The sequence below is a fragment of the Condylura cristata genome, unplaced genomic scaffold (assembly GCF_000260355.1).
Source record: "Condylura cristata isolate star-nosed mole 26May11 unplaced genomic scaffold, ConCri1.0 scaffold00013, whole genome shotgun sequence".
Classification (NCBI taxonomy): domain Eukaryota; kingdom Metazoa; phylum Chordata; class Mammalia; order Eulipotyphla; family Talpidae; genus Condylura; species Condylura cristata.
Genome location: NW_004567114.1, coordinates 28,377,578 through 28,395,089, shown reverse-complemented (window position 1 = coordinate 28,395,089; position 17,512 = coordinate 28,377,578). Strand labels below are relative to the sequence as shown.

General features: G+C 37.1%; 1 protein-coding gene across 2 annotated transcripts; it reads right to left on the bottom strand.

Annotated features, from left to right (window-relative positions):
* Positions 1 to 1,702: 1,702 nt before the first annotated feature.
* On the bottom strand, positions 1,703 to 17,462 carry ZBTB25 (zinc finger and BTB domain containing 25). Of its 2 annotated transcripts, none has more exons than XM_012724474.1 (3): positions 17,202 to 17,462; positions 6,027 to 6,206; positions 1,703 to 3,234 (listed from the first exon to the last, which is right to left on the bottom strand). In XM_012724474.1, the coding sequence occupies exons 2-3, from the start codon at positions 6,197 to 6,199 to the stop codon at positions 2,100 to 2,102; spliced, it is 1,308 nt and encodes a 435-aa protein (XP_012579928.1). In that variant the 5' UTR covers positions 6,200 to 6,206; positions 17,202 to 17,462; the 3' UTR covers positions 1,703 to 2,099. The 2 variants fall into 2 exon arrangements, with proteins under 2 accessions (XP_012579928.1, XP_012579927.1); XM_012724473.1 differs by having other exon boundaries at positions 17,188 to 17,228.
* Between the last annotated feature and the right edge of the window lie 50 nt (positions 17,463 to 17,512).

Sequence of the window (17,512 nt, the reverse complement as noted above, 5' to 3'; positions counted from 1 at the left end):
AACAGGCCAGGGAATGTATCTCAAAAACTTAAAATACATAAAATCAATGTGAATATTTTCATATTATGAGATAAAGCCTTGAGGGCACTGAGTTTGAGAGTAATTGCTTATATTTCAATTTAAGATTAGATGAAGCTCCATTTCAAAGAGCAATACAGGTTGTCTAACCACTCCTAATACAATTGATCTTGTATGAAAGGCTACTTAGATTTGTTCTCACACATATCAATCTTGACCTTCCTCACCCAGAGGCTTCATTCTCTCCTCTAAGGCAGAAATTGAAATGCCTTAGATAATGCCCATTGGTTTTCTTCATTTGGTTCCTCAAGAACTTATCCTTTCATAATTTACCTACATTCACTACTTCCCCAAAGAAAACATTTTTCTTCTTAGAGCTCAATCACTCTTTGAGCTCCCTCCCAAATAAATTCTGGTGCTGTTGAGGAATGTTGGTACTATCAGGAAATTCTTCAAAAATGTACTGTCAGGAGAGAGCTCACAGAGTTTTATATGTAGTTAAGTTCGAAGCCTCACAAACCAAATTTATTAGCTTTATTAAAATGTCCATGAGGCATAGAATCTAACAGGGTAAGCATAAAAAAAATTAGGCTGTTTGAAATTTCTTTTATTTTTTACTGCCTACTGTTTAAAATTGAGACATTTCAGAAATAATTCAGATCTGTCTTTTGTGATAAAGTCTGACCAGCTATTTCCCTCCCACCTATACAGAATAAGAAAATTACCATTTAATATATTAATTTTAATTTTCCTGGAGTTTTAGCTTTGTAAATTTTACTAACAAGAGGAAGTTAAGTTTGCTTACAGAGAGCAAGTGAGGGACTTTATCTTACTTTTTTCAAATTAGGGACTTTAAACACAGTTCTAGAACACATATTACATGTACTGTGCTAGTTTTAAGACCAGAAAAAAGTGAAACCTGTGCCACTAAAAAATTATTTTCAAATGATTGTTAGAAAATATCAACTCAGAAAGCCTAGAAAATCCTCCAACACAAAGGGTAGAAAGAGAATTTGTATTTTATTATTTTCTTCTTTAAACTCATGTAAACTTTGGTCATAAAAATAATCTAATCTCGGCCCTCCCTGGTGGCGCAGCGGGTTAAAGCACAGCACTAGGAGGCTTATGCCAGTTCCGCATGAGTTCGATTCCCGCCTGCCCGAGGGTGACCACATGGCGTGGCAGCCCGCTGCTCCCCTCAGCAGTGTGCTTCGTCGATCTGCCTGTTCTGCTCCCCACTCTGTCTCTGGTGAAGCCTCTCGCCGCCCCTGAGCCTCTGGCCTGTACTCCAGTTCTGTATGCACAAATAAATAAATCTTAAAAAAAAAAAAAATCTAATCTCAAATCTTTCAAAAAAACACTCCCGATTAAGGTAATAACACTGGGACATTAGACAACACGGAGCTATATGAATCTCTGTCTGCTTATCTATGGGTACATATCTAAGATTTTTTTTGTCTGATTATACTCCCTTTATCTCTTTTAACTTAAATAGTCTTTACTAAAAATGAGGTTGTTCAAAATTAAAAAATAAATAAAAGCCATTTAAGATATTGTAGACCTAGTAAGAAATTTTAAAACTATGCATGATTTGGTATAGCCAGATCTTAACACAAAAATTTTATACATTATAACTGTATTTATACATTAAAACAACTATTGATTTCCTATGTGCCAGAAAGTATTTTTAAATAATCCTCAGAAGGGCTCAATTCATGTGAACAGTTAGCCAAAATATTTTTTTAAAAGATTTCATTTATTTTATATTCAATTTAATTTTACTGATATTCAACCTGGAGAAACTTAGAAATCCTATCAACTATTCACTCTAAAGTTCCATATTTCTACACTGATTTCTGATTTCTAAGTTACAACTTTAGGGAACATTCATGACTCCAACTGAAAGTTCATTTTAACAGACATATATTTATATATTTTATAGTTAAGACCTAATATGTACATCCGTAACACTATGGATAATAAAAGCCAATAAATGTGGGGAGGAAAATAATTTACAAATGAAAATATACAGGTGAATTTTCTATCTCAGAGTTGATATGCAAATTCTGAAGGAAAAACTGCTATTCAACTAGGATAGTGTCCACATTTTCTTGTGGGAGTTCTGACTCTAAGGCACAAGATGAGTCTAAATGTTCTTGTGACAAACGAGTACTTTTTAGGGGGATATCAGACCAGCTGTCACAATATGGTTGAAATCTCTGTGCTAATGCATTACCAAACCTTTGGTATCGATTATATTTGTAAGATTTACCTTTGTGTGTATACATGTGTTCTAGCAATTGGCTCTTTCGAAGAAATTTATGACCACAAATGGTACAGCTGATTTTTCTTTTCCTTGAAAAAGAAAAATTACAGTTTAATTCTACTGGCTCAGTGTCTTTGGAGATCAAAGATACTTGACTTATCTGCAAAGGTTCTGTGGCGCCCCGGTTTGAGTGGTCAGGTGGCTGTTCATTCTCCTTGACAATAAAAGAGCTGAGCCTGCGGCATTCAAGAGCCTCACTGTTTTCATTAAGTGGATGCACTTCACCAAGGTCGTTACTTTCCAAGATGGAAGCAGGCACACCAAATGGGAGGGATCCAGACACATGTGTATGGAGATGTTGTCTTAGGTTGTTACGGGAATCAAAACGTTCCCCACAGTAATGGCATAAGTGTATTTTAATGCTGCTTTCCGTAAAAGTAGAACCTGTCACTTCTGATGAAGGTGAAGGGTGGCTCTGAGAGATGACAGATTCTGGGTCAGATCTTTCCTGCTTGATAGACACTGGGGGCTTTGGGTGCTCCTCCAAGGCCTGGGTGGCAGGATGGGCCCTCTGCTGGTCTGTAGCGCCATCATCCAGCCCAATTGCAAGGGAAAGCTGCAACTGGGGATGCTCACTCTGAACAGCAGCTCTGTTTCCACTGTTACTAGAAGGAGCTTCTTTGACCTCCAGTCCTTGCTTGACAGCCGTTTTCTGGGTTGTTGAGATCTGAATCCCATACAAATTTGAGGACTGCACAGTCTCTGGTGAAAACACTTGGTTCATTTCAGTTGCAATGTGAGAAAGGTAGTCAGCATGAAGAAATCGAATCCCTTCCTCCAAACGACTATGATCCACAATCTGTTTTGGCCCTTTCCCCGTATACATAATGTGCAACAAATAGCTGAATATATCAGGTTGGATGTCAGTTGGTTGTATTTTTATGCATTCACTGTTAAATAAAAAGAAAAGACCCACACAAAATGAAACAACCCATTTGGTCTTTTAGGTAAAGCATGGTCTTAGGTTAAAACAATTTCTTACTAAGAGGTTCAAACGTAGCTACCTGCCTTGATGAAAGAAAGCAACTAAAGCTTGAACTTTCATTGTATACCATTTTTGTGATCCAGCAACAAGTCTTCATTCAATCTACTGCCTAGAGTTAGGGAATACAGGCATTCAGATTAGTTCAATGTCTCCTAAATTATATGTACTATACTAGATGCCACGGGTAGAAAAATAATGAATAGGTACCCTGTTCTTAAGGAGCTTAATAGTCTACCGCATATATTGATGAAAAGAACTGAAAACAAAATATCTGTACACCAATGTCCATTACATCAGCCAGAAGGTGGAAACAATCAATTATCAATTAATAGATGATGTATAAATGAAATGTGGCATATACATACAATGATGTATTATTCAGCAAAAAAGGGAAGGAAATTCTGACACATGCTACAACATGGATGAGTCTTGAAAAAAAAAAAAACATTATGCTTAGTGGAATAAGCCAGATACAAAAAGACAAATTTTTGTAATGCCACTTACAAGCAATATCTAGAACAGGTAAATTTCACAGAGACAGAAAGCAAATCAGAAGTAAACAGGAACTTGGGGGACAAAAATAATGGGTACAGTTTATGTTTGAAGTAATGAAAAGTTTAAGAAATATACAATTGTAATAACTGCATGGCATTATGATTATAATTAACACCACTGAGCTATACAATTAAAAATGATTAAAATAGAAAATTTTATTTATTCTGACATAATAAGAAATTATTTTGACACAATAAGAAATATTAAGAAAATGTAAAGGATACACTGAAATTGATTAATACTTAGAATTTAAATTATGGTAACCTTATTTTGGCTTCCAAACTATATTCAAATATCTACTCTTTAAATCACAGATGAATACAAGCATTTTGAAAAGTTTAAGATAACCCAAAGCCCAATTTTTACATATGAATTTAGAATTCAGATGATAGATGGAAGATACTATTGTTAACAAGAAGTCAGGAAACACTCCATAAAATCAGGATTAAGACTACCTGAGAAAGTGCTGGATGTTAAAAAATAATGGAATCAGTCAATGGATCTACCTTTCCTGAGGTAGAAATATGTGTCAATTCATCAGCAATGAAGTGGTGGCAGCATACTGGCAATCCATTTCTTTAGTCCTGATATTTCAGGATTCCTTCTTGAGTTCTACTCTTAGCTCTGACCCACCCACTTTCATGCCTACAGCAAGGCATTTTTTTAATATATGTTATCAGCACAAAACTGTTAACTGAGGGTTTTTTTTAGTCACTCAACAGAGATACCACATAGCAGATCTGCCACTCTTGTACCTCCTGGACAGTTTTAGCATAGTAACTGGTATATAACAGGTGCTTTGAGGGGAAACCAGCTCTGAGTTCTTGGATGACACTGATGTGAAAGTAATGTTTCTAATCCAGTTTCTACACTGACAGTGAGGTTATACAAGAAGCTCTTTTGGCAGAAAATGCTACTCATGACCTGTCCCTCCTCCTGCCTGTCCCCTTGTGACATACATTCAACCATTCTAACTACTCTATTTTCTAAATGTACCAGTCTAGTTCATATCTACATGTTTTCATGCATTTTTGTATCCCTTCCCATACAATGTATCTTTTTGCATTTTCCTATCTGAAAAAGCCCTTCAAGATCTAGGGCTGCTATAAAATTTGTTTCAATAGGTCTACTGACACTCCACTCTACCTTTTATAACACTTCTATCATAGACTTCTCATATTAATTATTAACAATAGCAGTTGACATCATAAAGTTCTAATCTAAGCATTTTAATATTAATCCATCTAATTGTCTCAATATAATGGGGTGGGTACCATGCTTTACAGAGAAGGTAACTGAGGCACACAGAGATCAATTACACTGTAATTATTTTCTTTACATGCATTACCTCTGTATTAGACTTTGAATTTCTTGAGGGCAGGGAATATAACACCTGTTATAGAGATCCTGTACACAGGCTGACAAGCAAGTATATAACAAACATATGAATTAAAGAACAACTAAATAAAAATGTACATTGGAGGCTGGCCCTTAAGTATTTTATGTAAGACCTCTAAAAAAAAAAAAGTGTTCTGTCATTTTCAATCTAGGATGGATGAAAACTATTCTTACCATGAGCTCAGAATCTAAACACTTTTCTGTCCTCTCTATATACACTTACCATGTTGGGGTAGCCCAAATTCAAAAGATTAAAAAAAAAATTGAAACAAAAAGCTCTAACACTGAATATGAGGTGGGTAGAATCATGGCACTGAAACCTGCTGTGAAAGTACATAGAAGAGAAACCAACAACATAGTGACTAAGAGCACAGACCTTTAAGATCACACAGATCTACATTTGAACTTATTAGCTGAATATAAATTATCAGCTGTATAATCCTGAATGGGTAAGTTACTTAACATTCACTTTTCTCTAAAATAGAATTATAGGAGAATGTATATTAGGTAAATACTCAGTGCCTTACTATAGGTTAGCAGTCAATAAATTTTAGTTATGTTGTTTTCATTTTTCTCTTCCAACATGGATCCTATGCATTGAGTTTAACTATTCATGTGTAAAAAAATCATTAAAATTTTTTTTATCCATGACTCCATTACAAAGAACCCCAAAAGTGATGTGTTACAATAAGGCTAATAACACAATATTAAAAATACTTCTAATTTATAAAAGCACACCCTTACCTTGTTTGGTGAATAAATATCATCTTAAAATAGTTAGAAAAAGCAGCAAGCACTGCTCTGTGGGCTTTGAAGTAAACATCTCCAATAGCAACCGTGCAATCACACAGAAAACCAAATTCTCGTTGCATGTTGAGCTGCTGCAGAAGAACAAGGCTATGGCTAGCTGTGTCCATTGTGGCTCTGAGAAAAAGAACACATTACATTTTTTTTGTTTGTTTTTGTAAAACTGACTACAGTTCATACAGTACTAAAGAGTACAAGGAAACCTAGGTTTTAAATGAAATCATTCAACAGTTTTCAATACTACTCACACCTAGCACTAAATTTCCCTCATTATGACAACTAACAATCAACTCTGCTTAAACTGTAAAATATGGCCTTCTTTCATCTAGTAAGAAAATAGTTTGATACGAGCGATGTAAGGGAAGGTATGTGTGTGTGAAGAATTCCTTCACTACAAAGGTGATTTTGCTTCTTTTTTTTTCTTTTTAAAGACTTATTTATTTATGCATACAGAACTGGTGTATAGGCCAGACGTGCAGGGGCAGTGAGAGGATTCACCAGAGACAGAGTAGGTAGCAGAACAGGCTTGAGGGGAGCAGTGGACAAGACAGGAGAGGTCTGCTGCAACATGTGGATCACCTCCCAAACCAGAGATGGAACTCATGCTGAAGGCTGGCTTCATAATGCTCTGTTTTAACCTGTTGTGCCACCAGGGAGGGCCTGGGCCTATCACTTTTTCTATGCACAATCATAATGTTTCTATTTTTCAGTTCCTCACTTGAAAAACAGGAATGAGATACTGATCACTGTCTCAGAGTTAAATGAGTTAAGTTATATTAAAAGCAGTTTATAGTGCTATTTAAAGTCAGTTGTAAATGTTAATACCATAACAAAGTGTTCTGGCTGGTCTTCGGTTGTCAGTGATCCTTAAGGATCATCTGTGTAATCAGGCAACACCAGGATCCTATCATAAAATGTCTCAGAAACTTAGCAGACACCGTAAGTTCAGGACCTCTCAAAATAGATGTTCAGCCTCATCCAGGAGTCTCACGGGAAAGAACCTAAATCCTGAATTCGACATATGCAAGCATGCAGGTTCCTGAAGGAAGTAGAATATAGGTTTGGGCCTCTAGTCTCATGAGAAAAAAAAAAAAAAAGCATGCATAAGAAAGAACGCAAAGAATTCTGGTAAAGTCTAGTGTAACCACCAATGACATTTAAGAAAGCTGTGGTTCCAGGCAGATGGGAAGCAGCTATCCACCCCCACTGTGCAGACAGCCCTGTGATTTAGGGGAGAAGGCAGCCTTGGTATAAAGGGCAATACTGGGTGGAAGTGGGAAGGGTTGGGAGAACCTCCTCTCAAAAAGCAGGTCCTGAAAAGAAGTTTCCTCAGTAGACAAAGAAACCAAGGTAAGGAAGTCAGTAATGAGAGTGTGGGGTTATCTGTAAGGAGACTGACAGCAGTGTCAGCAGCAGACCGTGTGAGTGATTGATAATGTAATAAAACAGCTAACATTTGATAGTACTTCCTATATGTCAGACTTTACACTCATTTAATGTTCAATACAATTCTATGCAAAAGGAAATATTCAATGTATTTTACGATGAAGAAATGAATCAGCACAGAGTTAATTTACCCGAGTTCACAATGCTAGTAAGTGACAGAAAAGGGAATTCAAATCCAGGCACTGGGCTCCAAAGCCAAAATGTCCTCCCTCTCCACCTCCCAGAGGGAACATAACCCACAAACCAGAGGACCCTGTCTGATTACACATCTAGGCCTCTGTAATATTTGGAAAGAGGAATAAGGGAGAAACTCAGGTTTCTTGCTAGTTAAGCAAATGTCACAGAACAAAACAAATATTTATACTTATTAGTGGCTAGTCAAGAATCTAACTGGTAAAGATAAAGGTAGTTATTACTAATAAAAGCATAAATGTATTTTAATTAAAATTATACATCTAGTGTTCTGAATAATCTCTAAGATAATTTTAAAAAGAAGTACCAAATTGTATAAAGAGTACTGTTTATATAAAAGGCTGGTTACTTTATTTTTAAAGGTGGGGGAGGGATTTACATACGAACATATTCTTGTTTATATATAGTTCTCTGGAAAGGTTCAGAGAAATGAGTAAAATGTTTGTTTCTGGGAGTGAAAAAAGGGAGCTGGGTGTGAGGGGTGGGACAAGCTATGTTGCTTGAACTAAAAAAAAAACCTTTTTATTGAAGTTTAACATCATAAATATATTCCTTTTGCCCTCATTTTTTAAAATTATAAAACATTTCAGACAAATAAGTAGGCTCAAAGAATGTAACAAATGTCCACACTTGACCATAGAAAGTAAACATTACAAATATAGTAGAGGTCCCCCTGATGTCACTCTCTCATTTACCCCTACCCATCTTGCCTCCAAAGGTAACCGTCACCCTATCTGTGGTGTTTATGGCTCTCCTGTACACCATCACACCCTTACTTATGCTTATATCCTTTAACAAGATATAAAATTTTACACATATTTTCAAATTTTATATGAATAACATTGTACTTCAGAAATTCTACCACCCATGCATTAATTGAAAAAAATTCTACATATCCAAACATACGTTTCTCCTATTCTTACCCCACAAAAAACAAAAGCCCTACCATATCATTCTAAAAGCCATTAAGCAACAAAGAAATTAGATAATCAAACCTATATAGACTTGAGACTATCCTCTAAAAATATAAACAAAAATCCAAATTGTGGGTATTACTCCAAAGGCCCTTTAACAAATTCACCATTTATTGTATTTACCACATTCCTGTGACCCTAAGACCACCAATTTAGAGAAATAAATAAACCAAAATAAAATTCTGGAGGCTTCTGTCTGAAAAATGTGTATCTTTGACTCACAGAAAATGTTCAAATTAAAGTATGTTAACCTCACAAAAATTGTCCTCAAAACCCCCTTCAGGTCATCAACATTTTCTCCAGTTCTCCCATGTATGTTTTGTGCATTAGTCTAATGAACTACTGAACCACATGGAAGTGAAAAATGGCACACTAGAAAGTCGCATATACAAAAATCTTGTGGCTAATGATCTATGAGTAATAATTAAACCTTCAGTTAGTTACTGAACAAATATCTCTCGAAAAAGAATTTAACAAAAAAAAATACTGGAGAACATGGGACAGAAAAATATTACATAGGTGCAGTAGTCAAGATGATTACAGGCTAATAGGAGAGATAAAACATGGAACAGAAAGTGTAAGTGCTGCAAAAGCAGTTCAGAGAACATGCTACAGGGGAGATAGAAATTACAAGCAACCCAATGGGATATAAACCATTTAAAGTTTAAATGAAGGGAAAGGGTACACAGCATTCCAGACAGAAAAAAAAAAAAAAAGAATAATGTTACAGGGAGGGGTATGAACATATAGGTATCAGAAGAATTCCTTTTGGCATACAGAAATAATGACAGATGGGGTCAGCTAACAGGGTGCTGAATGTAAAAGTAAAAGGTACTCCAGTTGAGTTGAAAGGATTTTTAAGATATTTTATGTGGGAGGGAGAACTCTATCGTAGTCAAAGCTTTGGACAACCTGGGTTAAAATTCCAGCTGTCATTTAAAAGCTGTGTAATCCTGGCCCTCCCTAGTGGTGCAGCGAGTTAAAGCACAGCACTGAGAAGCTAAAGCCACTTCCGCATGAGTTCGATCCCCGCCTGCCCGGAGGTGACCACATGGTGTGGCAGACCTCTCCTGGCCCTCCCCCTGCTCCCCTCAGCAGTGTACTTCGTCGATCTGCCTCTTCTGTTCCCCACTCTGTCTCTGATGAAGCCTCTCACCGCCCCCTGAGTCTCTGGCCTGTACCCTAGTCCTGTATGAATAAATAAATAAATCTTTTAAAAAAAGCTGTGTAATCCTGACAAGACACCTAACTCTCTGGGTCTTGGTTTCATTTATAAATATGAATAATTAAAGTATTTACAGGTTGTTATTTAGTAAGATGATAATGCATATAAACACTTAGATATAATGGGGCCATAATAAGTGTTCAGTAAAAACCAGTTATCATCTTTATCACCATTATCAGGCCTGTGAATCAAGACCATTCTAACAGCTATATAAAAAGATTAGTAAGGGAAAGACATGGAGAAAGGACTAGTAAGGTGCCAACTGCAATGTCCAAGCAGCTGCAGTAGGAAGACACCCTCTGTCATTTTGGACACAATGAGTTCAAGGTATTTACTCTAGGATGTCTGAGCAGAAAGGTCTAGTTGACAGTCACTGGAACCTGTGCAGGACTGGGGCTCCAGATAGAGCAGGGCTAGAGAGGGAGAGGTGGCCCTCTGACATGACAGGACTGTAGAGAAAAAGAAGCTAAGAATAAATACTTGAAAGACAAAGATACAATAAGACAGAAATAAGTAAACATATTGTCACTGAAAGTCAAAGGAGATGAAGGTGACAATGGTGTAAAATGTTACAGAAGATGACACCTATTACAAATAGCCCTACGTGTGGTGACTAAGAGGTGATCTCTGACAAGTTTTGGAGAGCAGCAAAAACAAATTAAGATTCCAAGAAAATGTTAGAAAGTGAGGCCATAAAAGGGAGTTGCAGATAGGACAAGCACAGGGAGCTGCAGATCCAAGACTCAGGCTGAAGAGGTATAGAATCTATAGAAACCAGAAAAAATACAATTAAAAGTTAAGTGCAGCAGTTAGCCATCGAGAAAAGAGGGAGCTCTTTTGACAGTGGACAGGAAGGAAGTGGCTGAGGTGAAAAGAATGAGTACCATTTCAGATGGCATTGATTCACAACTATTAAGTCAGTCCCCATGCAGGGAGAAGAGGTAAATTAAGTCTTTGAAAGAAAACTAAACTAATAATCCCTGAGACTAATACAGGACAGTGAGGTTTTATGGATAACGTAGTCGTAGTAAGTTTGCATCTGATGATAGCTTTTGTTAATCTCTATTTAAACTGTCATCTTATCCTCTCTATTAAATCTTTTCAGTCTATTTATTTTAGTATGTTTTTAGTTCTATATTTTCATTTCACTCTTTTAAGCTTCTTTCTGTTGAGATTTATTATCTGTCCACACATTACAAACTTATTTTGTCCTGTATCTACTTTAAATCTTCTCCACTAAATCCTAACTCTGAGTTATCTTGGGATCAGTTCCCATTAATCAGAGTGATCAGTCCTTTTTCTTCATGTATCTAGTCTTTTGGGGTCATATCATAGACATTTTGATTATTACCGTGAAGATTCTAGATTCTGTAATACCAAAGAGAATTGATGGTTTTGCAGATACTTGGCAGCACTTAAATTTTCAGGTTCAGTATTTTTAGTGTTAATGGTATTCATTGGGGGCTGCTCGACAAATATGTAAGCTTGGGAGTTGGTAAGAGACTAGAAGTGAGTTTATATACAGTATTTGGGGTCCATTATTGAAATCCTTTCCAGAATTTTCCTCTTTATTTTCTAGCTGTGTGGTTACTCTAAACTCTCTCCTTTTCCTCAGACAAATAAGATTAGAGGTTTATTGTCCCAGTCTTAGGCAGTCCATCATGTCACCAACTGGAGTCTTCTCTTAAGCTCAAAGCCATAAAAATGGAAACTTAATTACTGCTGTTGCCTTCTTCCTAGTGTGAACCTCATTCCAGCTTCTGCTGCTATCTCTCCAATGCCCTCTGTTAATTAAAAAAAAAAAATCCCCATTTTTTTAAATCTGCTGAATTGTCCCAAAAGAACTACTCAGCAATTTATCAGCAGTTCTAAATGTTCTGTCCTTAATATCTATTTACATGCTTATAAACAGTATTAAGTGCTAAAAGAACTGTTGATTGCATGGGTTGCATTTATCAATATTTACCATATTAGAAACTAAAGGTAAGAACTCTTCAACTTTCAATTTAAAATAACAACAAATCCATTATTAAATACTTTTTGCTAAAAGAACTATTCTTTAAAGTGAGAAGGGTTGTATTGCTTTATGTTTTATAAACCTTTTAATATCTTTTTTAAAAAATTATTTATTTATACATACAAGAACTGGGGTGCATTCCAGCGATGTGTGTGTGTGGAGTGTGTGTGAGAGGATTCACCAGAGTGGGGAGCAGAACCTGCAGACCTACTGAAATACACTGCTGAGGGCCACAGCAAGTGAGAGGTTTGTTATGACATGAGGGTCAGCTAACTGGCCAGGGATGGAACTCTGGCTGCAGTGGCTGTAAACAGCTTGATAGTGCTGAGACTTTAACTGAGCCACCAGGGAGGTCCCCATTCTTTTAGTATCTTGCTGTAAAAAGCAGAGTTAGGTTTTCTCTGTTTCTGCATTTAATTTGTTACCACATATTACTTTGATTCAAGTATATTGAGAATCGGCTTTGCAATAGGAAGTCCTTGTAGACCCACTGAAAGGAACCTCTAGGGGATTCTTGGACCATACTTTGAGGATCTCTGCCCTACACAATCTTTTTCTCACCCTTTGAGTTAGTAAAGGCAGACTCATAGGCTCAAAGGTAACAGGAAAGGTACTCACCATTGTAGTCAACTAGGTATTAAATGGTACTGGTATTGTAATACTTCAAGTCTGACTTTAAACCCAATGCTCTTTCTTCAAAACCTCAACACACAACTTTTAATATATTTGTCAACTGCAGATTTTGCAAATATGCTGAATTAAATGGGAGGGAGGGTGTAAATTTTCCAAGTTTATAAAATGAAAACAAATCCAGATATGCTTTAAAAAACACACTTATAATAGGTTCATGAAACTGGTTTATATAATAGGCCTTTGGTATTTTCAAGTAACAATCAGATTTTACCTCAGTGCAAAGAGCCAATCCATCATAAAGTCAGTAAGAAGACTTTCTAATATAAACTGCTTTGCAAATTATTACCTAGCCTTTTTATGTACCTTTTGTTCATCAATTCTATTTTCATTGGTATGTGAAACAGCCAGTCTTCTATGCATAAAAATCTTAAAAGTTTGAGAACTTTTGGTGGAAATGTTAAGATGTAGGAGAGGTTGCAGAAAAACAGTATAATTTTATCATAATAATTTATAGTAAAATACCTACTAGAGCCAATATATAAGCGTATTCCATCTTAAAACCCCTTATCTATTATCAAAGTTGTATTTTATTTATATCATAATAAATAGGGCTAGTACTGATACATAAGACAGACTACAAAAACCCTGTTTACTTACTAAATCAAAGTAACTGTGGATTAGCTCAAATTAAGTCAGGAAAACAATTTTGTGTTTACATTTAACTCAGTGTTAGGTTGATATTCAACATCTTTGTTTTATTTAAAAAAATCTATTACACACAGTTCTCAGACCTATAGTTGACAGAATGATGTCCTAGAATATGGTTTTTTTCTTCTCTCAGTCTGTAAGAATTCTTAATAAAAAGAAACAAGAGTAAGACACTGGTTACTGTGGAACATCTTATATATTTTCTCCACAGTTCCCAGCACTGTAACTTTATTATTAATTATCATTAAGAGTAGGAGACAGGAAAGTTGGCAGAGGAATGTGTACAGCTTTTTTGGGACACTTACTCATGGCTATAAATACAAACAGAAATACTCAAAGTGCCACGAGACAAAACACTTTTATACAATGATTTAAATTTTTTAATGATACTTTCATATGATTGTGGTATTACCTAGAAATGCACAAGTCATTTATTCTGAGGGGGGTCATTACTGACTATAGTGTAAAGCTTCTTATATAGAGTTGTACTGATAGCTGAGTCCTACTCCAAACTAATCCAAATAGAATTAATAGTTGAAGGTGAGTGTTTAAAAATCCCTCAGGAGATTCCAATATGAAGCCTCAGCCATGAAACACCTGCATGAGGAGAACACAAAACATTTCACACACTAAAATTATAGAAAAAAGAAGCAATGTTACAAATCTAATGAACAAAAACCAACAACTATAATTTTAATTGTAACCTAAATTTAAAATTAGCCACATGAAGAAACAGAAGTGCTCCCAAACTAAAGGCAGAGGAGGAACACAACATTTCAGACTTCTGTTTAGAAAGTATTTAGAAGTAGACGTATTTATTCTTACACTACATTACACCTGTTCTCATAATATCTAAAAATGATATGGAAAAAGCCAAATCTATAAATACTAAAAGGTAAAATCTGCAATAATTCTAGGCATCTGCTTATGAAAATCACTGAGAATGTTAAGAGGTTAACAAGGAGATGTGGTAGATGATACAGGAAGAGCAGTTATGTTCTAAAAACCCTTAACGGAACAGGTAAACGTTAGGTTGTGGCCCCCTGCTTATTGGCAGTCAGCCTACTACATCTCTAACCTCCATCTAAACAAGTGGGATGCCTGGTAAAAGTCACAGAAAGGCAAACAACATTAGCCCCAGTGAATATATATTGCTAGTGGGTCTTAAAAAAATGTCAGAACCTTGTGAAGAAGTGTTCCTAGTCCACTAAAAAATTATATTTCTGAAAGAAAAAATATTGTTATTTCTCAAAGGTCAGGAGAAAGACACAGACTACAATACAGACAGGAATGATTATTAGTGAACAGGTGAACCAATACTTCCTGGGCCACAGAATGCTCCACAAACAGGGGCTGATAAAACCTTTTGCTAACAGTGCCTAGAATTTTTCAAAACGAAAAAAAAACTGCATGATTGATTTGTAACTAAGGAAGAAGAGAATTAGGGTGCTCCCAGGTGGCACAAGGGGTTGTCTCAGCATTATGAAGCTATCCTCAGCCATTGAAACATGAATTTGATCCCTGGCCAGGGAGCTGACCCACATGGCACAGCAGATCTTTGCTGTCTCTGACAGCCCATTGTCCCCTCAGCAGTGTATTTCAGTAGATCCCCCTATTCTGCTCCCCATTCTTGTCTGGTGAATTCTCTCATTCCCCTCCCCCCACCCCACACATCTCTAGCCTATACCACAGCTTTTGTATGCATAAATAAATCTTTTCTTTAAAAAAGGTGAATTTAAAAAAATTTGTAAATGGTTAATTCTATAAACACTTTTTCATATATGATTTAAAGAAAAAAATTCCTTCTAGTGAAAAGAATGCAAAAGTGTAAATAGATCTGATCAATAATTTTGAAACTGATGTTTGCTTCACTTTTCCTCTTCTTCCACTCCAAACAAATTCAAGAAGCAACCTTTCATATTCCAAAAGGTATATGTTCTAGTCATAAGCAATAGTTACTATCTATTGAGTAAATACTATATGCAAGGCCTGATGTCAAGTGCTTTATGTATATTCTCTTTTATCCCTCACTATGTTTTTATTTTATAGATGAGGAAAAACTTAGGCTTAGAACACTCAACTGGGATATAACATAAAGAGGAACTCAAAATTCTAGGTCTAACTCCATCACTTGTGTTGCTGGTAACTATAAACCAGAGCAGTATTCGTCTTAGTATTCTCATAAAAGAATGAAGTTCATGTTACTTTGAATAAATAAGCAGAAAGGGGGCACAGGAAGTGGTGAAGCACTTCACAATTTATCAAGATAAGAGCACCTGCAATACTTTTTTAACACAAGAGAAAAAAGCCTGTAATAATATAAAACCTCAACTCTTTCTGGTCGTTATTACTAAAATATTAGGACAGATTTTTTTCAACAAGATGGTCCAGCATCACCTTACAGACCATAGTAAATAAATCACTTTGGTTCTGTGGCAGGAGGGCATTACTCAACACTTCCCGGCATAGCCCTTGCAGGATATTTTACAGCCAAGGCTCTTGGGCCCCTCCTCCATAGCCAGACAGCTTGGCTCCTTTGCATGCCCCTCAGGAGATAGGGTGGAAACACACAGCTCCACTTTCTAAGGCATAGAGGGCAGCTGAAAGTCCTGCTCGGCCTCTTTGGGCAACCACAGGCACCAATAAATCAGCCACAGACAATTCTCTCATCCCCTTCCTGACTGCAAGTGGTATAGCAAGATATAATGCAGAAGAGCACAGACTGGACTTGGGAGATAAATATCTAGGCTCAAATTCCACTGCAAATGACTGCACCTCAGCCAGGTAAATCTCTGAGACCAGTTTCTTCATTTGTAACATGGAGACAATTCTAATTTCCTTTTGGCAAGAATTAGAACTTCATCTACAAAAAGCAGTTAGTCTATAGGTACATAACAAGCAGCAACCAAACCTCAGTAGAATCCATCTCCACTACATCCAATTAATATGATCAGTCAGGGCCAAAAGACACAGCAAATCACGAGTTTCCTTCCTACTTATTGATCATCCCTGTAATGTTCCAGAGTCTGCTGTGACAGAACTAATCTACACGATGTCCTGTGCCATCGGTGTTCTGTTGCCTATTTAGGAGTTGATGTCTCATAATGGATTAATAGCTCACTCTTAATTAAAACATCCAGATTGCTAAGGACTTTGATGCCTTAACTTAAGGAAGCAACCAATGTTGCAAATGAGTTGTTCCTGCAGAAAACAGGGCTGAATTTTTGTGGTGACAGAGCTCCAAGTTTATCAAGGGGTATCTATTCCACTCATTACTTAAAATACCAGAGGCATCACACTGGCCAAGACTGCCTTCCTAAAAGATGAAAATAATCTTTCGTGGATAGTCTCTACAGAGAATAGGTCAAACTAGCCCGGTAGTCCTGGAGTGTTGGGACTCAAACAGAACAACAAGGCACCTGGAACCTGGCAACGAATTTCTCAAAACGTGTATGTAGGATCCTCATCAAGCCACACTCTTTAGGCCTGGTGTCTTCATCTGTGAAATGAGAAATGAACTGGGTTTTCCATAAAGCCCCCTTTTATCTTTAAAATCTGATTCCCACGTGCATTTTACACACTTGACAAAATCTTGGGTGAATCGACAGCTTTGCCAAGAGAATGATGCCAAATTTAATCTTTTGGAGGGAAACAGGCGTTAATTTATAACACAAGTTGGCCCTGTCGCGTTCCAGGTACACCATTCCTCAGTTTCTCCAAATAAAGATTGCTAGAGGAAGACAGTGAAAGACGAAGCAAGTTTTAAAGAGCTAAACGGGATTTGCTTTAGATGAGATTAATATAATATGGAAAATAAATGAATGAATGAGGTGGGGGCGATTAGCCTTGAAAGCGGGAAATCAGAAAATGGGATGAAGAGAGGGGAGACAGTAGCCAAAGCACCTTGCAGTCCGCACCTGGAGACCCGCCCAGTTACTAGAGGTGTGCCGGGGAAGGCCGAAGGCCCGCTGCGAGGGCTTCTAGCTTTTTCTTGTGCCCCCGCACGCCGTCTCGGCCTGCGTCAGGCTCGGCAGCCGCCTCGTGCGGGCAGCGCAGGGCGGCTTTGGGGCTCCTCGGCCCTGCGCTCATTCAGGGTTGCCATTTTCCTCCACTGCCCTGATTGACATCTCAAACGTACCAAAAACACCCTCTCCCCAGCTACTAGCACCTACTCCGCGACCGCCTCAGCTGCAGGCCGCCGCCCCGGGCGGCTCGCGGCGGGAGGGAC

Excerpts from the sequence above, each read along its gene's own strand:
- ZBTB25 (XM_012724474.1), bottom strand. The coding sequence starts at position 6,199 with ATGGACACAGCTAGCCATAGCCTTGTTCTTCTGCAGCAGCTCAACATG. Across the intron at positions 3,235-6,026 it reads ATATTTATTCACCAAACAAG|TGAATGCATAAAAATACAAC; the intron begins GTAAGGGTGTGC and ends TTTATTTAACAG.